The 26,382-nt window shown below is 38.5% G+C and overlaps 1 protein-coding gene and 1 long non-coding RNA gene across 9 annotated transcripts in view; one reads left to right on the forward strand and one right to left on the reverse strand.

Annotated features, from left to right (window-relative positions):
* Positions 1-3,896, forward strand: part of LOC140686715 (uncharacterized) — a 63,432-nt gene extending 59,536 nt beyond the window's left edge. For both annotated transcript variants that reach the window (XR_012060531.1, XR_012060534.1), the window contains 3 exons: positions 988-1,094; positions 2,580-2,658; positions 3,386-3,896. This is a non-coding gene — a long non-coding RNA (uncharacterized lncRNA). The remainder of the gene's footprint in view (positions 1-987; positions 1,095-2,579; positions 2,659-3,385) is intronic.
* LOC102545586 (UDP-glucuronosyltransferase 2B31-like) lies at positions 756-25,082 on the reverse strand. 7 transcript variants are annotated; one of them, XM_072940930.1, is made up of 7 exons: positions 24,769-25,079; positions 24,359-24,417; positions 23,605-23,753; positions 6,137-6,268; positions 4,089-4,176; positions 3,023-3,242; positions 756-1,235 (listed from the first exon to the last, which is right to left on the reverse strand). In XM_072940930.1, exons 1-7 carry the CDS (start codon positions 25,077-25,079, stop codon positions 956-958), a joined length of 1,239 nt encoding a protein of 412 aa, XP_072797031.1. In that variant the 3' UTR covers positions 756-955. The 7 variants fall into 7 exon arrangements, with proteins under 7 accessions (XP_072797031.1, XP_006212555.1, XP_072797021.1 ...); XM_006212493.4 differs by having other exon boundaries at positions 24,359-25,082; XM_072940920.1 differs by lacking the exon at positions 24,359-24,417 and having other exon boundaries at positions 24,611-25,079.
* Positions 25,083-26,382: the final 1,300 nt, after the last annotated feature.

The following is a 26,382-nucleotide window of genomic DNA, read 5'->3' on the forward strand; positions in this document are numbered from 1 at the left end:
CAATCTGTGTTCAACAAACACATTGAATTTCATAGTGTATCTGCAATAAGCTAAGTGATGCTCTGTCTTGTTTTGAAAGAATGTATATAGATATAGATATGGTATATAATATATTTAGGTACATTTGGAGGGAATGAAAATTCAATAATTCCCTATAGAGTCCATGTTGTATATTTTCTTGATTTACAATTGAAAAGTTATATCCATTATCAAAGGCTGAATATAGGAATGAAAGCGATCAGGTGAATATTTTTAAAGGTAAAGAGAAAAAGAAAATTCAGTCATGAAATCAAAGATTTTCACAAATAGCTCAGTTTTATAATAGGAAGCAGGTAACAGTTGCTGTATGACTGATTCCACAGACATTTCACTGGGACATGACTTAACCCGGAGGAATGAAAGTGAGTTGCCATGGCTTTAGGTAGGCAGTGATGCTGAGGCTGGATGCACAGTAAAATCCAAGAAGTGTCCGTGGACTCACAAATGAAATGGAAGGGTGAGTCTTTTACACAATTTCAAGTATTGAACAGTTTCTGTAGCAAGATAAAACTATAAAATTCTGCCCCCAAATAAACTTAAAATATTCTGAATATCTACAAAATAATTTTGATACTGTGAGTAGACTTGTTATGGTTCTTTTGTACGTACATACCATGTGAAACAGAATTAAATTCAATGATTTCTTTTTAGCATAAGTTTTTAATTAAAATAATAAATTTCAATAGACACCCTTATAGTTTTATTTCTGTTTAATTTTTGGCAGCTTTTCTCTTTTCACAACATATTTCTAACTCTCAAGCAGGACGAAAATCCCTTGAAAGCAAATTTTGGTCTTTGATGCTAAATTGTGAAAAGTCCTTTTGTCACTGGAAGACAGGAACCTCATTCCTTCTTGCTGGGATCAACTGGAAGTGATCCATGTCTGGAGCGTTCCTGTTTCAGGCCTCAGATACAACTACTCCCTTTTATTCTTCTTTCCTGCTTTAGGAAACTTCTGGCAGCAAAAGAGACAACATTTTGTGATGACAAAGACAGCAGTTGCCACACAGGCCAGCAGGAACCCAGTCACATCCAGAGAGTGGTACTGGTACCAGGTGAGGTCGTGGGCGGCTGGCCGCAGGTGCTTGGCTCCTTTGTGGCGCATGACAAACTCGATCCAGAAGACTGCTCGGTCCAGGGGCTTCATAGGTTGATCGTGCTGAATGGTTGATAACCTCATAGCATTCTGCTTGTAGCTGAAGGAAAAACAAATAGACATCAATTTAGAGAATGATCTAGAAAATAAAAGTCTGCAAGATTTTCATGCAGGTGGTAAGAATGAGTGCCACAATGAGTGGAAGGAAAGATTATGTTCCTCAGAGATGATTATAGAGATCTTAGCTACTGGCTAGAATCTGTTAAATGCATTGGATTTCAGGCTATGGAAAAAGAGAGAAACTGGGAGAGGAGGAGTATTTGTAGCCTAAGGAATGGAATGAGTTGAGACACCAGAGCGAAAAACAAACAAGAAAATGTGATTTGAGTGTTCCAAGCTAGTAAACGACCCCGTAAGGGATTGTTCACAGACAAGTTTTAAAATACTATAATAATCCAGAGATAGGTGGAAAATCCGTGTTGAGGTTCAGAGACACGTCCAGGTGGGGCTGGTCAGCAGCTGGTAGTGACCAAGAACTGGTATTGACCTCTTATTAGTGAAGTGGTGGTTTTAAGTGTGGAAGTGATTGCCTCGGTTTGAATCCTGACTCTGGCACTTACCTTGTTGCCTGCTTTGTTATTCTTCTTTCCTCAGGTTTTTATTGTTAAGTGGAATGGTTAGGAATAGGATCGCATGTGATTATTTGGGGGACTAATATCGATTCTTAGAGGTATTTGTAGTGCACAATACACTCTCAGTAGATCATTGCTAGTATTGTTGTTTGTCTTGTTAGTGATTCTAGAATCTGGGAAGTACTCAACCTTTCACTGTCAGGTGTCGCCGTTACTGCTGGAATGGTTATGGACTAACAGACCAGAGGGGAGGAGGAATAAGGAGAGATGGCTCACGCAGTCTGAATCACAAAGTGCGATAGCATGGCTCTGTAGCGATAGCCTTGGAGGCACATTCTCTTCATGTTCTGGGCGAGCCTTGGGTTTTTCAGAGGAGGAAGTTATGCTGAAGTTTTTGTAATACAACAGGGAAAGACCTACATGAAGGAGTTACTCAATACGTGCAAAGGACTTCATGCAATGTGTAGCATATAGTAAACGTTCTGTACGTAGCACCTAATAACTTATCTTCATTTTCTGACATCAGCTTTACATTATTAAGAATTAAAAAGGTATAATGATATTAGAGAAATGTACTTTTACATAAAACCACCAAATGAAAGATAGATTTCCTAAGAAAAGAGGAAAATGTGCTCCTTATGCTGCACTTTTAGGAGAATAGATGGGCTAAAATGAAAATAGATAACACTGCTTTTATATCTATATAAAGTTCTAGTTGTTTACTACTTATCAGCAATGGGTTCAAAATAGTAGCACAGAAAACATGGAAGTTGTTAAATGTAATAAGAATTTGAAATTGAACATCAATGTAGTTTACAGGGCACGGACATCTTGGAAGAGTTTAAAACACTTGAGGAGTTCTTATGCTGAAGGAAAGTCATAAGTGTGCGGGTGAGTACTTTTATAACCTCATGGTTCCCACCCTGAACCCTGTTCATCCAGCTTCCTCTTAATCCTTCTGTTAGCATTGTGGTGATTCTTCTCATTCTAATGATTAGCCCTTTCAAATTTCTCCACTATCCCTAAACCTTTGAGGAAGCTTTGCCATTAAGCCGCCAACCCCCCCCCCCCGCCCCGCCCAGAAAGCAAAACGTTAATGTGACATTCACAATAGGCTATAACTGACTGTTCAAAGCATTGAGCAGCGCTTACTCCTCATTGCGTTTATGTGAAGATGCATTGCTACCTCCCTGGCCTCCCTATGAGAACTTCTCTAGACAGAGTATGTAGTAAATATGTATATATATATACTCACGAAGGATTATTAATGACTTGCTTCAGTGCATTGAGCAAATCTGTTGTTGACATTTTATTGAAGTCCAGCCTGACAGCTGCCCCCTTGGCCATCATGTGAGCGATGTTATCAGGTTGGTCAGCAAACAGAGGAATGCCCACCATAGGGATCCCGTGGTAGATGGCCTCATAAATGCCGTTGGTTCCACCATGAGTTATAAAAGCTTTGGTTTTTGGATGACCTAGGATTGAGTGAATTTCAGTAAAATGGTTAATTATAGTTAGAAATAAAATGAGAACTGGCCATTACAAGGCAGTGAAAGAAGCAGTGTCCTTTCGATAACAGATGATTGTACACATGAAACTGCCTTTCAACTGCTTTCAGAACTCAGATGAGGAAGCCGCTCAGTCTGCTGGAGAGGGAAGTGAAGCCTTCATGAAAGGAGTGCTGTGTGAGTTGAATTCACAGATGTACTCCAGATTGTCAGGTGAACAGATGGAAAGAACATTCTGGGTGAAAGAAACCACATGAGCTCAAAACGGGTGAGGGCGTGTCAGAAAACATAGTCTCTTAAAGAAATAGTAAGACATTTAGTCTGATAGGACGGGTGTCAAGGCAACAGGAAGGGTAATGTTCATGCACTGAGACCAGAGGAAGGAAAAGCTACATTTTATCATGAATTGTGTTAACAGCTTCATGAAAACAATTGTGAAGTATTTTCCTACAGAAAATGGGGTTATAAAAAGGAGCCGCTGTTTTTTAGGACCACTTAAAATACGTGTAAGAGGGGGAAAGATGTGTGTAAGGAGTGAGTTCAGAGACAGAGCAACAACCCAGGATGTTCTTGATGATTTTACTGTGAGAAGTAATTACAGCCAAAATAAAGATTCTGCCCATAAAAGATGTGACTCTTTAATAAAAAGCCAACTGTTATGTTTTATTCCGGTTTCCCCTACGACTGGAAATAACAATGAAGAATTTTTGCATGTTTGAATAATAAGTGCTGAGTAAGTTGGATTCCTGTCCCAGTGCTGTCACCCCCTCAGCTGTTACCCTTGTTTCCAGCATTTGCTCTCCCAGGTCTCACCAAGAAGGTCGTTCTGGGGGATCCACTTGTACAGCCGAGTATTGGGTCCTAAGGTATCTGGTTTCTTGCCATGGTATCTCCAAAGAACCTGTTAGGGTGAAGTAAATAGCTTATTCGTGAGTTGAACTTCAAAGTTATAGCACGTGAGAATTGTAAGGAGATGAAAAGACATCCAGTTAAATGCCTTCCATACGACAGGTCAGGAAATGAGGACAGCAGATCCTAAGTAGAGATGACTAGTAATGCACTGACATCAATAGGAATACCCACATTCTGCGTACTTATTTTTATGTTCAATCAGGTATGGAATGAATCATGACATTTCACGCGTGATGTCATTGACAAATGAATTTTTCAGTGACAAATTCAAGTATTTATGAAATTGTTAGGTAGTCTGGATTCTAGTGAAAAAACAAAACAGTGGCAAATTACTAGTAATCTACACATTTGTTTTGCTTTATTTTATATACTAGCTCTGATTTTCAAAGTTGTTATTTGCTGAGTTATTTCTTATCGACTCTTAAGGAATGGAGTTTACTTATATCCACTCATTAATGCGACAAGTTATTTTATTAGAATTTTACATGTTTTGATTTACTAATAGAAACTACCTGCAGTTAGCCACTTAAAAGAAATAAGTATTTCTGCTTATTTATGATTTGTTAATAATAAGACAATTAATGCTGCTTAGAAAGTAAAACTTCTTTTAGATTACAAATTGTTAAGCGCTTTTTCCAAAAAAATGAGAATTGGTATTTTTTGACATAAATCCAGATTATTACCACTATTAGTAGTTGTGAAAACATTTAAGTTTAGAAAGGAGGAGCATGTGGTAATTTACAAATAACAATAAGGTATTGGAAAAGCTCCAAAAGTGGGATGCTAAAATTATGCAGCTGACCCTGAACACTTCAACAGTGAAGCACAGTGCATTGACAGCAGTGGTTAATGCGGTTTTTATACTCAGCACCAAAATAAGCCACCCATTTTGGATTTCCAAGTAATTCTTATACATTGGATTATAATTTCCTGGTGTCCAATTTCTATTTGCTGTGTCAGTGAAAGCGACGTTATAGTCTCAGCAAAAAATTAGCTTAGTTGTTTAAGAGAAGACTACAATATCAGATAGTAAACTAGGAAGTAGGTCACAAATGACCAAAGATCCCAGGTGCATTTTATTTTGTAGAGAATAAGTTACTGCTGTATAATATGGGGAAGGAGGCAGTAGAATCTTTTCCATGCCAGTCTTCCTTATGCTTGACTTTTTCTTATAGTCCATTCTCCCTCCTCAGTCAGGAGGAGTAATCTGATAGGCTGGATGCAGAGTCCATTAAAGTCCACCCTTTACAATGCACAGGGTTCACCTTCAGGGCAGAACCCCATCTTCACCGTTTCTCTTTTATCTTCCTGCTTCAGGCTTTGGTAGGACCAAGGCACCCAGGGCAGGCTGATGTTTGTTTTTGTCTAAATCATGGTGCCCGACTGGGTGTCTGCAGGCAGCCTGGGGAGCCCTGACAACCCTTTCTCTGAATAGCACCCTGAAAAGCACACTGAATAGATCTGTTCCAAAATTTAGGGAAAATAAAGGCAGCCAGGATTACCTGGCGAGTATAAACTGCATAGCACATTTCCGACCTTTATCAACATTGCTCAACATTACTGTGCTAGTACAATTACTGTTAAAATTTAACTCCTGAGAACTTCTGTGTGTGTACTGTGTCCTCAGGAATCCTTCAAGGAAAGCAGCAATGACAAGGCAGAATTTGGTGATTTCTCTACCTGCCCAGAGTACCATTAAAATAACCAGATTTCGCACTGCATCTCTCATATATATTTACTTGATTATAGTGTGTATCCAAAATCATTGTCAAGACACTGTCTGTATTATTGCAGCACCTGCTATGTATATTCTGGTTTTTAAATATTTGAGACATGTTGGAGCCATCGTAATAATTTACCTTTCTTGCAAAGTATGTTTATAGTCAAACTTTTTACAGGATTTAACTGTCTCATTTTATAGTTATCCACTATTATGTTTCTTTATCTACCTTTTGTGGAATCTGGGCAAGGGCTGATGCAATCACATTGGCTCTTTCTTCTGTTATGTTAGTGACAATCGACCCCAAAGTAAACACCACAATACCATCTTCTCCTGAGCTCTGGACAAACTCTTCCATTTCCTGTCAAAAAAGAATTTTCTCCATTACAAATGAGCAACAGCATAGCAAACGTTATTGAAAGGATTGCTACAAACAGCTGAATAGAAAAAATTCTGATACAATCAGGAATTATTTGAGTAGTGGCTTTTTGAAAAAAAAAACTGGTAAAATATATGTAACATACAATTTACCATCTTAGTCATTCCTAAGTCTGTAGTTCAGAAGTGTTAAGTACATTCACTTTGTGGAACCGATCTGTAGAACTTTTTCATCTGGCAAAACTGGAAGTCTGTGCCCATTAAAAACTCCATTTTCCTCTTTGATCCCAGCCCCCTGCAATCATGATTCTACTCTGTGTTTCTACAAATTTGATTAGTCCAGATACCTCATATCTGTTGAGTTGTATAGTACTTGTCTGTTTGTCACTGGCTTACTTCCCTTATCCTAAGGTTCATTCATGTGTCGTGTGTCAGAATCTTCTTGTAAAGACTGAGTGATATTCCAGTGTTTTTGTGTTCCACACTTTTTTTTTATTGCTGTATCTGTTCATGGAGAATTGGGTTGTTTCAAGTTCTTGGCTCTTGTGAATAATGCCTTTATGAATATGGTGTGCAAATATCTCCTTGGGGTGCTAGGTTCAGTTCTTTTGTATACACAGCCAGAAGAGAAATAGCTGGACCATATGGTAATTCTATTTTATATTTTTTGAGGAAACTCCTCGAAAGTTTTTAGTAATGGCTTTGTTTTAATAGACCTCATCCCTAATGCGTCCTAGGGAAGGAGATGTGTGATGTGAGGTCAGTGTCTTCTGTTATATGTATCTGTGCAAATGTGTGCGTATAAGCAAGAAATGAGATAGAGGCAGTACACAGTAGTTAGGAGGACACACTGGTAAACAGTGTTAGACTCTTCATCAGTCATGTTATTAATTACTAACATAGATCCTTGGAAGGAGTTCATCTAGCGGGATCTTAACTCACCTTTAATTCTTTCTTATTATAGTTCTCCTAAATCATTTGTTTATTCCAGGTACTTTCTAGAGAATTATTTTAGATTAGTCATTAGTATTTCATTTCCCTGACTATGAAATGATCACTAAGTGATCCCTGATCACTAAGAAAAAGTTAGGATTTGAATGACTTTATCCTTCTCACAGATCTATAATCCTCGTACCTTAGTGTTTCTCAGAAGTTCCCCAAATCTGTCTCTAAATTACTAGTCACTGACATTGAGGAGTCTGGTGTTATAGTTTAGAATTTCTGTGAAAGAGCCCCGTGTGTCCTATTAATAACCAAGAGATATACTTGTGTAGTTGCATTTCTGAGTGACCATACTGCTGGGTTTGTTTCCACAGGACACCCTCTGCTCTGAAATCACATTGTATACTTGCTGTCACAGCAGGATGTGCTATGTACAACGGGCTGTGAGGGACCCTCATTATCACCTCACTAAGTCCCCTGGGGAGCACCTGCCCCACAGTGGGAGAGGTACACCAGGCTTTCTGTAGCAGAGATCTGGTCACTTGTGAGTAGTTCATGTCACACTAAAGAAAGCTCCTGGTGAAGCTCTATTTGATTGGAATTCTTTCAGAATTAATTTGTCTTGTAGTCCTTGACCCTAATTTAAAAAATTTATTACTCTGCACTAGAATAGTTCCACAGTGTCCAATATTCTCTATTACAAAACAATGCAGAGGAGCAAAATTTTCCTGATTATGTGATGAAACCATACACTCCTCTCTTTGAAATGTCTTTCTTCTTTTTTACATTCATTATTCTTTTCTTTCTGGAAAATTCTGACCCCATCCTTCCATTTAAAATGTATAGTTTATGATCATGATTAATGTCGTATTTTTTATTAAAGTATAGTCAGTTTACTCTACTATATAAATTTCTTCTGTACAGCATTGTGATTGTTATATATACACATTCCTTTTTATATTGTTTTTCATTATAGGTTATTAGAAGTTATCGAATATACTTCTCTGTGCTATACAGTAGAAACTTTTTTAAAAACTTCTTTTCAAAACTAGTTTTAATAGGAACAAGACAAGAGGGAATTTTTTTCAAACTCTTACCCTCTAGACTTGTGTATTGTGTAGATCATTCTTCAAAAGTATAATTGCACCCTGATGATCAGTTTCAATTCTGATTTCTCTGAACTTCCCTGTGAGTCTCATGGTGTATCCAGATAATGTGTGTATTTCCAGTGACCATGTTCCAGCATTTAAAGTGATCTGACTTCAGTGTTTTTTTTCTCATTGGCTTGCGCCCCAAAGCTGCTTCATGTCTCCTGGTGATGATGGATCTCTATCATACTATTGTAATACATCCTTTCTTTAAAATTTAATTGCCGTTGTGGCCTGGTTATTCTCATTGTCTGACATCTTTATGAAAATAAAAGTTCATGGCATGAAAGTATGCAAAATATGAAAATGTATAAAAATGAAATAAGATTTATCTATACTCTCGATCCAGGGGTATCCTTAGTTTAAAATGCTACGTCGCTTTTAAAAGATAAGTATATTTGTCATATAAGATTATTGAATTTAAGTTGTATAGCATATTGATTTGATACATTTATATATTGTAATAAGATTCCCATTTTGATGTTATATCACACATCTATCGTGACACATGATTATTATTCCTTTCTGTAGTTGGAATAACTAAGATCTAGTCTCTTACCGAGTTTGATAGTTATAATATTGTTGTCTATATTCACTACGCTTTACCTTAAATCTCTAGGGGTAATTTACTATAAGATGCAAGTTTTTACTCTTAAATAACATCTCTCCTTTTCTCCCATCCTCTAGCCCTTGGTAACCACTGTATTACTCTCAGTTTTTACGAGTTCAACTTTTTTAGATTCCACACATAAAGGTATCATACAGTATTTGTTTTGCTCTGTGTTTTCAAAAAGATGAACATTGATGATATCCTCTAGCTAAATTAACTAAGAAAGAAGACTCAGATAACCTTAGAAATGAAAGAGGAGACATTACAACTGAACCTACATCGGGTCATAATAGATTTCTATGAGGAATTACGTGCTAACAAAGTACGTAACCGAGAAGAATCAGTAAATTTCTAGAAATATGCAACCTGTAAAGACTGAAACAGAAAGATTTAGAAAATGTGAACAGTCATAATGAGTAAAGAGTTTAAATCAGTAATCACAAACTGCCCAGCATAGAAAACCACAGGACCAGGTGGATTCACTGTTAAATTCTAACATTTATGGAATAATTAATGCCAGTCCTTCAAAAACACTTCCAAAAATTAAAAAGAGGTAGTGAACCTTTCCAAACTCATTCTACAAGGACAGTATTATGCAGATACGAAATAGATAAGGTCATTACAAGTAAAGAAGGGTATAAGCCAATATGCAAGATGAATATAGATGCAGAAATTCTTAGCAGAATATCAGCCAGCCAAATTTAAAATTCAAAACACATTGAAAATTTTATATACCATGACGAAGTGTGATTTCCCCCTGGAATGCAAGAATGGCTCAACATACCCAAATCAATAAATACAGGCTATTGCACTAATAGAATGAAAGATAAAATAACTTGATCATGTCAATAGAGAAAAGAAGGGCATTTGAAAATATACAATATTCTTTGATGATTAAAAACCTCAACATATTCGATATATAGAAGACATACCTCATCATAATAAAGGCCATATGTGACAAACCCAAAACTAATCGTCATCAGTGAAAACTTGAAAGCTTTTCTTCTAAGATCAGGAAAAGGCCAGGGTTCCCACTGTCACACTCATTCAACATAGAACTAAAAGTCCTAGCTTAGATCATTTAAGCAAATAAAGAAGTAAAAGACACTCAAATCAGAAAGGAAGAAGTAAAATATTCATGTTTTTGCAGATTACACTTTTTTTGGTATGGAAAATTCCAGAGAGTGAAAGAAAATCTGAAGTAGTAATGAATTCAGTAAAGTTGCAGGATAAAGAAATTATCATACAGAAATTATTTGCATTTCTCTATATTAATAATGCAATATATGAAAAACTATTCATTCAATATAGCATGAGAAACAATAAAATAAGTATAAAAATAAATTTAACCAATGAAGTGAAGGATTTGTACAGTAATAATTATAAGAATTTGTTGAAAGTTAAAAAAAAAGAGAGATAAATGGAAAGGCATCATTTGTTCATGCATCAGAAGAACTGATCTTGTTAAACTATCCACACCACCCAAAGCCCAAGGCATCACAGCTACCAATTTCAAATCGTAGTACAAGCTATTGTTTTTAACAATATGATACTGAACTAAAAATACAGAGAGTTTGACAATTTAAGCAGAATGCAAAGTCCAGAATTAAACCTCTACATATATAGTCAACTAATATCCAACAAGGGAGGGAAGTCCCTCAGTGGGGAAAAGTTAGTCTCTTTTTCTTCTCAGAAAACTGGATAACCAAATGCACAAAATGAAAAGAGACCCCTATTTTAGACTCTCCTACAAAAAATTTTTTTAAAAATTTTTTATTGAGTAATATTCATTTTACAATGTTGTGTCAAATTCTAGTGTGGAGCACAATTTTTCAGTTATATATGAACATTTATATAATCATTGTCACTTTTTTTTTCACTATGAGCTACCACAAGATCTTGTTTATATTTCCCTTTGCTATATAGTAGAATCCTGTTTATCTATTCTGCATTTTAAAATCCCAGTCTGTCTCTTCCCATCCCATGCCCCCTTGACAACCACAAGTTTGTATTCTATGTCTATGAGTGTGTTTCTGTTTTGTATTTATGTTTTTTTTTGTTTTGTTTTTAGATTCCTCATATGAGCGATCTTATATGGTATTTTTGTTTCTCTTTCTGGCTTACTTCACTCGGAATGACATTCTCCAAGAACATCCATGTTGCTGCATATGGCATTATGTTGTCGGTTTTTATGGCTGAATAATATTCCATCATATAAATATACTACATCTTCTTTACTCAGTCATCTGTTGATGGACATTTAGTCTGTTTCCATGTCTTCACTATTGTAAATAGTGCTGCTATGAACATTGGGGTGCAGGTGTCATTTTCAAGTAGGATTCCTTCTGGATATATGCCCAGGATTGGGATTCCTGGGTCATATGGTAAATCTATTCCTAATCTTTTGACGAATCTCCATACTGTTTTCCACAGTGGCTTTCCTTGCTTCCCTCTCCCACTCTTAATGATTTTGATGTCTTCCTTTACAATTTTGTGTTTATTGTTTTTGTAATTCATGGCAATTATCTCCTTTCCAGTTATGAGTTTCTCATGTTTTGTAGCATCCTGCTTCTTTTCTATTTAGAATAGACCTGTCAACATTTCTTTTAGCATGGCGATGTTTTTTTGGGGTTTGGCAGGTGCTCTGGTTGGCTGAGTAGGTCTGAAGATGTGAGTTTTGGTGTATTGTGGGAGAGGGTGAGCTACAAGCATCCTTCTACTCTGCCATCTTTCTTTGAATCCCTCCTCTTACAAAAATTAACTCAAAATGGATCAAAGACTTAAACACAAGACCGGATACCATAAGACTCATCAGAAATTTTATGTGAAACTCAAAATTAATGGAAAAATTAGTAGTTTTAAGGAATAGATTTTTTTACATAATGGAAAATTCACAATCATCCTGTTGGATTCAGATCTTGTTTTGCAACTTAATCAAACAGCTACTGTTACTAATTAATATCATTATACTGCAAATCATCCATTTGTCCTTTCTCTGCTCCTAACTTCCCCTTTTACAAACACTGTGACTTTCCTGAAATGAGAATGAATACGTCTTTTAAAAACAGGGTTAGATTGCACAGAACTTTTACTAATGTCGTTTCAGCCTATGGACACTGAGAATGTTCCCGTAAATAAATGAAAGAATTTGCAATCCAGAACTTGGGGCCAAGATGACAGAGTAGAAGGATGCTTGTAGCTTACCCTCTCCCACAAATACACCAAAACTCACATCCATGGATCCACCCAGCCACCAGAGCACCTGCTGAACTCCAACAGAACACTGCCCTCTTCAAAAGACAAAGATGCCATGAATCTTGTAGGAGAAAAGGAAAAAAGAAAGAAGAAAAAGTAAAACAGTGCGGGACTAGTCCCATGGGGAGTGTGTGGCAAAGAAGGAATAGCGCTCATTCACGTGGTCTCCCCTCTCCAACGAAGAGGCCAGTTTATCAGAGGGGGAGCCACCGTGGCTCAGGTTTGTACACAGCCACCTTTGACTGACAGAAATAAGTTAAACGGGCACTAAGTGTCCCTGTGACACCCAGCCTGAGACATGAGTTGGCAGCTGTGGGACAGGACAGGCTGCCCAAGGCGGGTGGAGTACTGGGGCAGCTGCACTGAGGCACCCTGGGAGGAATGCAGCGTGCTGCGCACCATGGCTGGGAGTGGATACAGAGCAGAACAACCTGGGTCCCCCATAAATTGCTAAAAAAAAAAAAAAAAGCAAAGCAACACTGTTGGTGTGCCCTGGGGGAGAGGTGCTGTAGACTTTGTCTCTTCAGACTCGCGGAGCCATTACTGGCACTTCTCTGGAGAACAGAGGCGGGGCACAGCCACAGCTGTCATATCCTCCTGTGTGCAGTGCCTAGGTGGGAGCATGGCCGAGACCTGAACCCGCACCTGGGGGTTCTGCAACTTCCTAGGCATGACTGAGATCTGTTTACAGCCTGATGCGGATAGCATCTTTCTGCCCTGGTACATCAGAGTACTTGGGCCGCCAAGACAAACAAGGAGCTGAGTTTTGGCATGGAGCAGGGGCGGGGCTGTTCCACGGCCTTCCCCCTAGCAGGCCTATGGAGTGCCGATCAGAGGCGAGGCGGACAGCTGCACAGAGCAGTGGAGCAACCGGCACCGAGAGGGCAGGCAACCACCTGCCTTCCTGGCAGAAACGCAGCACCTGACCGCCATGCTGGGAGGGGGCACGATATGCCCACTTACCTCGGCTGAGCACAGTATCTGCCTGCGACATAGGCAGGGGGGTGACCTGCTACCCACCTTGTAAAAGAGCAGCACCCGACCCAGTGTTGGGAGGGGGTGTGTTCTGCTTGCCAACAGGCACTGGGAGCAGCACACGTGAGGTCATCAATGGAGGGCCTCTGGAAACAGCAAGATGAGTTTGCAAAATAGGATGAAGACAGAAATAATTCTCAATATAATCATGAAGAATGCACAGTCTCCAGGAGAACACATCCCTTTTTTAAAAAATCTTTTTTTTTATCTGTTCTCTTTTATATTACCTTTTTAATCTTTAATTTTTAAACAATTGTATATGTCTACAGTTCTAATCCCTTTTAAATTTTTGTTTTAAAATATTTTTGTTATTATTATTTTTAAAAATCCACCTCATTTCATTTTTATTTCTCTTGGTATTGACCTTCTGTAATTGATTATACACAGGTCTCAAACATATATATATTTTAATCTTTTCTCTTTTTTTAAGGATTTGAAAGACGTCTCAACTGCTATTCTTCTTCAACTTGCTGTTCCATTATTGATTATACACTGTCTTTAAACCTTTTTTCTCCCTTCTTTTTAAATTGTACTTTTTAAAGTTTTATTCCTGCATAGGCTATAGATGGATAAATAAATAAACTCCTTAAGGACCACAATAGGTAACTGTATACTCCATAAGCCACAGTGCCAGAGAGATCTGACCAATATGAAGAAGTAGAGGAACCACTCCCAATTAAAAGAGCAAGAGAAATCCCCTGAAAGAACGATCAATGAAATAGACATTGATGGCCTACTAGATCAAGATATCAAAAAAAGGAGTGATCAAAGTACTGAAGGAACTAAAAGAAATAGTGTTTAGAGATATAAAATATGCCAAAAATGAAACTGAAGCTTTAAGGTGCCAAGTAGAATTGGTAAACTTACTGGCTGAGACGAGAGTGGTTCTAAAGGCTGTACAAAGCAGACTAGATAATGCAGAGGAACGAATAAGTGTCCTAGAAGACAGGACAACAGAAAGCACCCAATCAGAACAGCTGAGAGAAAAACAAATAAAAACAAATGAAAACAATATAAGGGACCTATGGGATAATATAAAGCATGCCAATCTATACATAAGAGGAGTTTCAGAAGTGGAAGAAAAACCAAAAGGGTTTGAAAAGGTATTTGAAGAAATCATGACTGAAAACTTCCCAAACTTAAAGAAGGAATCAGATATCCAAGTACAGGAGTGCGGGGAGCCGCTCGTGACGGAGGGCTGCCGAGCACAAAACTTGGGCGTAAAACCCCAAAGTGCAGGGCGCCAGGCTCTGAGATTGAGGCTGCCGAGCACAAAGGTTGGGCCTAAACTCCCACAGTGCGGGGCGCCCGGCTCAAAGGTCAATTGAGTTAGAACAATCTCTGTCCCGCCACCTCTTTTACTAAAGAATGCACCAGGTGCGCTAATGCCTGAGGAAACATCTTTGAGCTATTAAGTCACAAAAGACCTTCGGAGGGAGAGATACAATTGGCACACAAATCAGTGATCCTTTTAGAGAACAATCACCTGAGTTGAATGTATCACCTGAGTTGAATGTATACGAGTCACGAGGTTAGGCCTTATTGCCTACGTGCAGGAATGTATGAGCTAATGGGTTAAAATCATATAAAAGAACCACCTGAAATAAACTCGTCGTCCACTCTTGACCTAGCGTCTTGCGGGCTAGAGTGAGACCCTCTCAGCCCCACCTTTTAGTCTTGTCTTGCTGTCTCTTTGTTACGTCTTTCCTTTTCTCAGTCCTGCAGCACAGGTTTCTGGACCTGATCGATTGTCGGCTGGCTCCGACAAGTGGCGCCCGAACAGGGACCTGAAATCTGGAAGGAGTTTGCTGCAGTGACCGCCGCGGAAGAGAACGGAGAGCTCTCGGATTTAAAGTGAAAGTGGGTTTCCGCGGGGAGTGTATTTGAGAGTATGGGGCAAAATAATAGTAAAGGTTTGTTTGTACAAATGCTTAGAGTAATGTTAAAGGAAAGGGGAATTCAGGTTACGAAACAACGTTTAGAACAATTTCTTGTTTTTGTAGAAGAAATCTGTCCTTGGTTTCCGGAACAAGGTACTGTTAATTTAAAAACTTGGAAGGTTGTTGGAGTTCGCTTGAGAGACTATTCCAAATAAAATGCCGGCTACTATTCTTCCTTTATGGCAACTAATTAGAGATTGTCTCGACCCAGCCACTGAGGGAGAGAAATTTGATACTGTGAAAATAGAAAATATTGAACCTTCTGCTCCTACTAATCCAGATTTTAAAGAAATTCCAGCAGTTCATTCAACAAGCGAAGCAGATAGCGAAGACGACTAAAAACCCATCGGTCCTTATCATCTTTTCCTGGTGCCCAAGCCAATGTATGAAACTGGACAATTAACATATCCCAGAGATTGTGTAATTGGACTATTGATGTTACATTCATTTGAAAAAAACTGTTTCAGTGGCCGGGATCTGATTGGGACTATAAATCTGGACATCGAATAGCTGCACCTAATGGAACAAAATGGCTTTGTGGAACTAATATTTGGCCCTGGTTACCTTGTGTTTGGGTAGGACACTGTATGTTAGGATTTGTTATAGCCCCTGGTAGAATTGTAAAATCTGTACAGGGGGTTCCTGCTAATATGCCTAATTTACATGCTCGATGGACTCGATCAGCATTTAAATGGTATGACTATCTAGCTGCTATCTTTGTCCCTTCTTTAGGAACTGTGGATATTATGACAAAAGTTAATGCTTTGACTAACTTTAAGAGTGGCTGGTGGAAACATGCTCTGGTGATTGTCTTAATAATTTTGATCCTGATTTGCATGGCCCCTTGTATACTCTCTTGCTTATCTGAATGTTTGACGCAACGTTTGCTTGCGTTTACTCGTATTCATCGTCCTCCGCCATATAGCACCTAGGCCTTTGTTTAATAAAAATAAAAGGGGGAGTTGCGGGGAGCCGCTCGTGACGGAGGGCTGCCGAGCACAAAACTTGGGCGTAAAACCCCAAAGTGCAGGGCGCCAGGCTCTGAGATTGAGGCTGCCGAGCACAAAGGTTGGGCCTAAACTCCCACAGTGCGGGGCGCCCGGCTCAAAGGTCAATTGAGTTAGAACAATCTCTGTCCCGCCACCTCTTTTACTAAAGAATGCACCAGGTGCGCTAATGCCTGAGGAAACATCTTTGAGCTATTAAGTCACAAAAGACCTTCGGAGGGAGAGATACAATTGGCACACAAATCAGTGATCCTTTTAGAGAACAATCACCTGAGTTGAATGTATCACCTGAGTTGAATGTATACGAGTCACGAGGTTAGGCCTTATTGCCTACGTGCAGGAATGTATGAGCTAATGGGTTAAAATCATATAAAAGAACCACCTGAAATAAACTCGTCGTCCACTCTTGACCTAGCGTCTTGCGGGCTAGAGTGAGACCCTCTCAGCCCCACCTTTTAGTCTTGTCTTGCTGTCTCTTTGTTACGTCTTTCCTTTTCTCAGTCCTGCAGCACAGGTTTCTGGACCTGATCGATTGTCGGCTGGCTCCGACACAGGAGGCTCAGAGAGTCCCAAACAGGAAGAACCCAAACAGACCCACAGCAAGACATATCATAATCAAGATGGCCAGAGTCAAGGATAAAGAAATGATCCTAAAGGCAGCAAGAGAAAAACAGAGAGTGAGTTACAAGGGAACCCAATAAGGCTCTCAGCTGATTTCTCTACACAAACACTACAGGCCAGAAGGGAGGGGCAAGATATATTCAAAGTCCTGAATGAAAAAAAGATGCAGCCTAGAATACTTTACCCAGCAAGGCTATCCTTTAGAATAGAAGGAGAGATAAAGAATTCCACAGACAAGCAAAAACTAGAGGAGTTTAGCAACAGTAACCCCATGCTAAAAGAAATATGGAAAGGTCTACTCTCAATAGAAAAGAAGCAGGGTGCTACGGAAATGAGAAACTCATAACTGGAAAGGTGATAACTACCTGAATTACAAATAGAATAAACACGAAATTGTAAAAGAAGACTTCTAAATCACTAACAGCGGAAGAGGGAAGCAAGAAAATATAGAGTATTTTTTCTTTCTTTTTAGAATTTTTTGTTCTCTGTAGGATAGGTTTGAGCTTATATTACTATCTGTTTAATACAAACAGTTATAGTAATGCATTAATAGACTTACAAAAAAGGGTAACCACAAGCCAAAAACTTACAAAGAAGCCACAAAAACTAAATAAAAGCCATAATACAAAGGAAAATTACCAAACCACAAAAGGAAGAAGAAAGGAACAAAGAGGAAACACCAAATCAACTGCAAAAATAAGTTCAAAATGGCAATAAACACACATCTATCATTAATTACTGTAAATGTTAATAAACTAAATGCTCCAATCAAAAGACATAGAGTGGCAGACAGGACAATAAAGCAAGAACCTTCAATACGCTGCATACAAGAGACTCACTTTAGGGAGAGAGACACATATAGATTGAGAGTGAAAGGATGGAAAAGGATATTCCATGCAAATGGAAAAGCCACAAACGCAGGTGTAGCAGTACTGATTTCAGACAAAATAGACTTTAAAACAAAGGCCGTAAAGAAAGATGAAGAAGGACATTTCATAAGGATTAAAGGAGCAATACAAGATGAGGATATTCCACTCATTAATATATATGCACCCAATATAGGAGCACCTAAGTACATAAAACAATTACTAACAGAGATAAAGGGGGATACTGATGGAAATACAATCCTAGTTGGAGATTTTAACATCACATTAACATCACTAGACTGACCTTCCAGACAGAAAATAAAGTAACAGAGAAACTAAATAATACAATGGAAAAATTAGAATTGGTGGATATTTTCAGAGCATTACACCCCTCAAAAATAGGATATACATTCTTTCCAAGTGCACATGGAACATTTTCTAGGATTGATTATGTACTTGGGCACAAAAGAAGCCTCAACGATTTTAAGAAGATAGAGATTATATCTAGCAACTTTACTGATCACAATGCCATGAAACTAGAAATCAACTACAGAGAAACAAAGGAGAAAAAATGGAAAGCATGGAGATTAAACAACATGGTAATAGTAAACCAATGGGCCAATGATGAAATCAAAGTTGAAATTAAAAAATACCCTTAGACAGATGAGAATGAAAACACGATGACACAAACTTTTTGGGTCACAGCAAAGGCAGTGGTAATAGGGAAGTTCATAGCAATACAGGCCTTCCCCAAAAAGAACAATCTCAAATAAACAATCTAACCCATCAGCTAAAAGAATTAGACAAAGAAGAGCAAAACCCCCCAAAAGGCAGCAGAAGGAAATAATAAAGATCAGGGAGGAAATAAATAAAATAGAGTTTAAGAAAAAAATAGAAAAAAAATCAATCAAACCAAAAGCTGGTGTTTTGCAAAAGTAAATAAAATGGGCAAACCTCTAGCCAAACTCACAAAGAAGAAAAAAGAGCACAAATAAGCAAAATAAGAAAGGAAAATGGAGAAATTACAACAAATAACATAGAAATACAGAATATCACATGAGAATATTATGAAAAACTATACGGAACCAAAATGGATCACTTAGAGGAGATGAACAAGTTTCTGGAAACATACAGTCAACAAACACTGAACCAAGAAGGAACTGACCACTTGAACAAACCGATCAATAGAAATGAAATCGAATTAGCAATAAAAATCCTCCCTACAAATAAAAGTCCAGGACCGGATGGCTTCACCAGGGATTTCCTACCAAACATATAATGAAGAACTCATACCAGTCATTCTCAGACTCTTTCAGAAAGTTGAAAAGGAGGGAATACTCCCAAACTCATTTTATGAAGCCACCATCACCCTGATACCAAAACCAGGCAAAGACACCACCAAAAAAGAGAATTATAGGCCAATATCACTGATGGACATAAATACAAAATTTCTCACCAAAATATTAGCGAATAGCATCCAACAGCACATAGAAAATATTATACATCATAATCAAGTGGGGTTCATCCCAAGGACACAGGGTGGTTCAATATACGCAAATCCATCAATGTAATGCATCACATCAACAAGAGAAAGGACAAAAACCACATGATCTTCTCAATAGATGCAGGAAAAGCATTTGATAAAATTCAAAACCCATTTATGATAAAAACTCTCACCAACATGGGTATAGGGGAAACATATCTCAAAATAATAAAAGCTATGTATGGCAAACCTACATCCAGCCTAGTACTCAATGGTGAAAACCTCAAAAGCTTCCCACTAAAACTTGGAACAAGACAAGACTGCCCACTATCACCACTCCTTTTTAACATAGTCTTGGAAGTCCTAGCCACAGCAATCAGGCAGGAGAGAGAAATAAAAGGGATCCAAATTGGAAAAGAAGAGATAAAAGTGTCACTATATGCCGACTACTAGAGCTGATTGAAGAATTCAGCAAGTTAGCAGGTTACAAGATTAATGTTCAAAAATCAGTTGCATTTCTTTACACTAATGATGAATCAAAAGAAAAAGAAAGTAAAGAAACAATCCCCTTAAAAATAACACCCAAAGTAATAAAATACCTAGGAATAAATCTAACCGAGGAGGTGAAAGACGTATACATGAAAAACTATAAACCATTGATGAAGGAAATTAAAGAAGACTTAAGAAAATGGAGATATCCCATGCTCCTGGATTGCAAGAATCAATATTGTTAAAATGATCACGTTGCCCAAGGCCATCTACAGATTTAATGCAATCTCTCCGAAATTACCCAGGATATATTTCACAGAAATAGAACAAGTCATAATAAAATTTATATGGAACCACAAAAGACCTAGAATTGCCAAAGCATTACTGAATAAAAAGAAAGAGGCTGGAGGAATAACCCTCCCAGACTTCAGACAATACTATAGAACTACGGTCATCAAGACAGCATGGTATTGGTTCAAAAACAGATATATAGACCAATGGAACAGAACAGAAAGCCCACAAATGAACCCACAAACATTTAGTCACTAATCTTTGACAAAGGAGGCAAGAATACACAACGGAATAAAGACAGTCTCTTTAGCAAATGGTGTTGGGAAAACTGGACAGCAGCATGTAAAGCAATGAAGCTAGAACTCTCCCTTACACCACACACAAAAATAAACTCAAAATGGATCAAAGACTTAAACATAAGACAAGATACAATAAACCTCCTAGAAGAAAATATAGGCAAAACATTATCTGACCTACATCTCAAAGATTTTCTCCTAGGGCAGTCTACCCAAGCAATAGAAATAAAATCAAGAATAAACAAATGGAACCTAATTAAACTTACAAGCTTCTACACAGCAAAGGAAACCTTAAGTGAAACAAAACAACAACCTACTGAATGGTACAGAATTTCTGTAAACGATGAAGCCCACAAAGGCTTGATCTCCAGAATATATAAGCAGCTCATATGACTTAATAAGAAAAAAACAAATAACCCAATCCAAAAATGGGCAAAAGACCTAAACAAGCAATTCTCCAAGGAAGACATACAAATGATCAATAGGCACATGAAAAAAATGCTTAGTATCACTAATTATCAGAGAAATGCAAATCAAAATTACAGTGGGTTATCACCTCACAGCAGTCAGAATGACCATCATTCAAAAGTCCACAAATGACAAATGCTGGAGAGGCTGTGGAGAAAAGAGAACCCTCCTACCCTGCTGGTGGGAATGCAGTTTGGTGCTGCCACTGTAGAAAACAGTATGGAGATTCCTCAAAAGACTAGGAATAGACTTACCTTATGACCCAGTCATCCCACTCCTGGGCATATATCCAGTAGGAACCCTACTTCAAAAAGACACCTGCACCCCAATGTTCATAGCAGCACTATTTACAATAGCCAATACATAGAAAGAGCCTAAATGTCCATCAACAGATGAGTGGATGAAGAAGAAGAGGTATATTTCTACAATGGAATACTATTCAGCCATAAAAACTGGCAACATAACAGCATTTGCAGCAATATGGATGCTCCTGGAGAATGTCATGGTAACTGAAGCCAGAAAGAGAAAGAATAATAGCATATGCAATCGCTCATATGTGGAATCTAAAGAAAAAAAAAGAACATAAATACAAAACAGAAACAGACTCATTGACACAGTATACAAACTTGTGGTTGCCAAGGGGGCCCGTGGGTGGGAAGAGACAGAGTGAGATTTCAAAGTTTGTAGATACTGACAGGCTTATGCAGAATAGACAAGCAAGTTTATACTGTATACCACAGGAAAATATATACAAGATCTCTTTGTAGCTTACAACAACAACAAAAAAAATGTGACAACAAAACATATGTACGTTCATGATAACTGAAAAATTGCCGTCTCACTGGAATTTGACACAACATTTTAAAATGACTATAACTCAATAAAAAATGTTAAAAAAAAAGAATTTGCAGTCCAAAGATACATTATTTTTACCATTGAAAAAGATATCAGTTTCATTTTTCCACCAATAAAAAATAATAAGAAGGGATCTCCTATGTTCACAAGATACTTTGCTAAAGATTGCTTGCCACCTATTAATGTCTTAAATTCATTTAAAACATCATATTAATGTAAAGCAGATTAGATTCTTGCTTCCTTTCGTAAGGAATAGCATCCTATAAACTGAAGAGAGTTTTTTATAATTTGACAGTATGGGAAGTTTTCAGATTCCAGTGGTAGAAATTATTTGCTCTTTGTTATTTATGTCCAGAATTTATGGTGCTTGTATACTCAGTGTACATTTTCTCTGTGCTCATTCTGTCAGCAGCTACAAGGTTGAGACCTACATTCTTGAGAGTGCTGTACTGAGGTCTTCTGTAGGGTTAGCTGAGGCAGAAAACACCTGCCCTAATAAACTAAGTTACGTCTCTTATGCTGTAAGATATAAAACTCTGGGATTTCAAATGAAGGAATGGCTGAAATGTTGCTGTGAAAGGAAGGAAATTTTGGATTTGGCTGCAAAAATTGTTAGAGCCTACATTCGTATTGTTGAGGAATGATCTTCCTTTTAGCTAGAACCCTGGTGAAGTGGCTCAATCCTTAGGAAAAAAATTTAGCCTGTCATCTTGCTCATCAGATTGCCAAAACCTTAAAAACTCTTAACATTAAAACATTCTTAATTTTATTAATTACATTTTATTTAAGTTTTTACTAAATTACTGTTAACTTAATTTTTTAATTAAAATTTTTAAAATTTACTTTTCAAGCCCTCCATGGAATATATACTCTTCAGGAATTTGCTAGAGAATATAATCGATGGGTTGGAAAACCAGTTCCTATTCAATTAAGAATTAGATCTAGGTGGCTGGCACACATTAGTTTATTATTAGTATGTAATAGTAACAAAATAACAATAATGACAATAGTCAATATTTCTTCTGGATTCAGTGTGTGCCAGACATTTTGGATGTTCCATGTGTACTAACAATTTTTTCCCCACTACAACTTTATAAGGTTGGTGCTTTTACCATGAGTCAGCATGGTCATGTCTCTATGAACACTGTAGTCTACTTTTTCAGCATTGTTGCCTATATCTCTCAGCAACCTGTGAAATGGTCTCCCTTTCCACTGTTATCCCTTTAATAACCCAGCCCAGTGACTACATTCGGTGTTGTTTTTTTTCAAATGTGATCGTACCTCTTCCTTGCTTAACCTTCTTAATTTTCTCCCTAATGTCTTACTCAGTGCTTCAAACTCCTTAGAATGTCTGTCTCCAACTTAACTCTCCAGCGCCATCTGCGTCTTTACTCAGCCTCTTCCTGTTCAGACTAAACTTGGACTTCTTGGGAAGTGTCACTAACTACTCTCCCTGGCTGTCTTTTGTATCTTCCTCCACCCCTGACCTACTGCTTCTGCTTATTCCTGCACATGTTCAGATCTCACCTTTAATTATCAAAGAATCAGAGATACTTTCTATGATTTCTGTGAATGTTTCCTTAGCATTGTGGTCTTTCCTTATTGTAACACTCTTCACAGTGTTTATGACTTGCTTGTATTCTGTCTTTTCAGGTGGACTGTCAAGTAGCAGAAACTGGGTCTATACTATTTCTCTGCATATGAGCACTCAAGTTTGGAAGATGCTAGTCCCTTCATAATTATTCTTTTAATGACTGTCTGATGTGTTATTATGTGTTGAATAATGAAAGCTGTAGTTTAACAAAGTTTCAAATCATCCCAACTTGTTCTGTAATGATAATGAAATTCAGATATTTGTGTTGGTATAGAAATGTATGTGTTTCTAATAAGCAAGTCACTTTATCCAGCTACCCACATTTCTCTGCTGTATTAATCACTCTAAACAAAGAATGCATAAGTATTCCTCTTGAAAATGCAAAAGCAACAAAAACAAAACACACAGGAATAGGTGACCTTAGGCAGAGGTTTGGCAGGTTTGCAGTGGAGGCCTCCAACAAATTCAAAATTTGGTAGCAGTGGGCGAGGGAATTCAAAATCCCAAAAGGTTCGAATGAGCCACATGTCAGCTTTCCCAACTGTCTCCAATAATGTAGTGGGTCTTCCTTAAAGGAAAAATGAGAACAAAAAGAACAAATGTTAGATCAAATGACAATATTAGCATGTGAAAATGTTAGATAATTCCTGTAATGGAACTTGGAAAGATGTAGCCAAAGATGTGTCTGTTTTTGATAAAGCAAATCTATTTTTAATTGTGGGTACTATGCTGTAACACGGAAACTGTGCTACACAAGTAGAAAGTATTTCTAAATGATATCCAGATACTTGTGTTATGAATATGTACATAGCTCTTAAATCTACATGTTTTTATTTTCAGGATATTTTTGGAGGTTTCTAGTGACCTGTTTTAATTTAGAAAATGAAGTTTAGTAAGATGGATTATATAATTGCTTGGAGATGTCTTAAGTGCTTCGATTTGTGGTTCATGGCTTTCCTGAGTGTCCTGCACTGGTAATGGGCCACAGGGTTATACCTTACCCTCTAACTAATGTTTCCATATTTATTATGAAACTGAGGTGGAGTTTTATATTTTCATTTCATCATTTCACTTATAAAACATAAATTTCTGTGACTTTGATTTATATGATTTCATCTTCAAAGTCATTAGAAAAGTTAGGACTTTATGCCACCAACTGAAAACATGACTTACCTAGTACTTCACTGTAAAACTGATTCCACTTCTTCTCATTAAATGTCTGGAACCAAAAGTCAAAATAAAGTACGTACATCATATTTTTCACCCTCTCCATGAATGTCATTTGATCACCTAATTCTGACATGATAACCGGTACGTAGGATGGTGGGAGTGGAAGTTTTCCACCATACTTCTCCAGCGAAAAGCCTGGAGAGAAGCGGAGACTATACACTAACGGGATTTGAAGTACCTCAGCCAGCAGCTCACCACAGGGCCCAATGGCATCTGCAAGAACGACGTCAAACCTTGATTCATGTAGTTTTGTCATAAATTTCTTGTTTGAAACAACATCTTTACAGACCTTCATTTGCATATCAAAAAATTCCCCAAAGATACTTTGCACTGTTGAGAAGTAAGTCCAAAATGAATCTTTTACCATATACGTCCAATTATCGAGCATATGCTTAATGGTATTCTCAAAATCATCTTTGGTTAAGAGTGTTGGGAAAATCTCAAATTTAATAGCAGATGGTTTGCTGGGATCAATAAGAACAGAAGCTTGAGATGTCAGGACAGTCACCTCATGACCCCTCGTGACAAGTTCATCCAGAATTGTCTTCACATTAATCCAATGACTGTATTCCACTGGCCACACCAGCACCTTCCCGCAACTCCCAGAGCTAAAGTAGCAATTCAGCTGCAGCAACAGCAGAAGTGAGAGCCATTTCACGGACATCTTGTTCACTTGCAAATCTTTTAAAAAATTACTGTATCATCTTGCTATCTCTCATGCTTATATCCAAGGAGAAATCAATCTGGAAGTTAAAATACAACTTCTAAATCTCTACTAGTACATTAATATGAGTAGTCAGCAGCTGCGGAAATCAAGTGAAAGGGCAAAGTGTAGAACACTTGGTGTTTCTACAGTGTTTACTGTTGTGTTGTCAGTGCTGTGACTCCTCTAAATGTCGATGACCTTGCACATGCAAGTCAGCTGTATTATGTAAGTAATAAGATTGATGTAGAACAATAGGAAGCGAAAGGCTCTTTTGTCTGCAGTCTCCTTGATGCAGAATTTAGATACAGTGACATCAGCAAGATGGACGGTTAGGTTAGAAGGCTAATACTTGTATTCCACAAGAACAGCAGAAACTGTAAATGAGCAAGGGCAACCAATGTGAATTACTTTGGGAAATGTCTGGACTACAATGAAGAAGCAGCAGAATCCCTGCAGAGTACAAAACTGAGGATGGCCATGTAGAAAAGCAGAGGAAAGACTTTAGCTACCTCGCCTCATCCCCTGGTTCAGAGCAGCCTGTCACAGCAGAGATGCCCTGGAGGCATTTCACCCCCTGGGGAAAAAGAGACCAGGAGGACCCCAGCAAGCCTCTCCACCCGAGGCGTTTGTGGCCTTTGACACCGAGGACTTCCAATATCTTCACCAACACGGATTCCAGCTGACAGAACTGCCCAGAGTCCCTGCGTCTTTCTGCGTCTTTCCTGAGGCTGGAAATGTCGCTGTGGTGTGAGCTGACCCTTGGGGCCCCATCCCTCCTGTAACCTGCTCTCCCTGATGGAGTTGCCACCTGGCCTTGCCATCTGTGTGACTGGAGCTGCTGCTGTGCGCCGAGCCCCAGGTTCCGAGTCAGGGCTGCGTCCTGCCATAAATGTGGCCCTGCTGCTACTGCTTCGGACCTCACCCTGGATTCCTACTTGTGGCTCTGCCTGGCCACTCCCTAGGCTGAGCTGCTGCTGCTGTACACACCTTCCGTGAGCCCTGAGTCAGGGCTTTAAGCTCTCATTGCTGGGGCCGCAGGGCTGCGCTCTGCTCCTCACCCTGGGTCTTCAGCCAGCGCTGTGCCCCACCGTTACCAGGGCCACACCGCTGCTGCTCTGCACCCCACCCCCTGGGTCCTGACAGGGGGCTTTAACAGGCCATCTCTGAGAACAGGTGCTGCTGCTCTGTGACGCCCCCTGGGGCCAGAATTGGAACTTTGACCCAGTATATCTCCGGGCTCTTCTGCTATAGGACCGTGCCC

The sequence above is a fragment of the Vicugna pacos genome, chromosome 2 (assembly GCF_048564905.1).
Source record: "Vicugna pacos chromosome 2, VicPac4, whole genome shotgun sequence".
Classification (NCBI taxonomy): Eukaryota; Metazoa; Chordata; class Mammalia; order Artiodactyla; family Camelidae; genus Vicugna; species Vicugna pacos.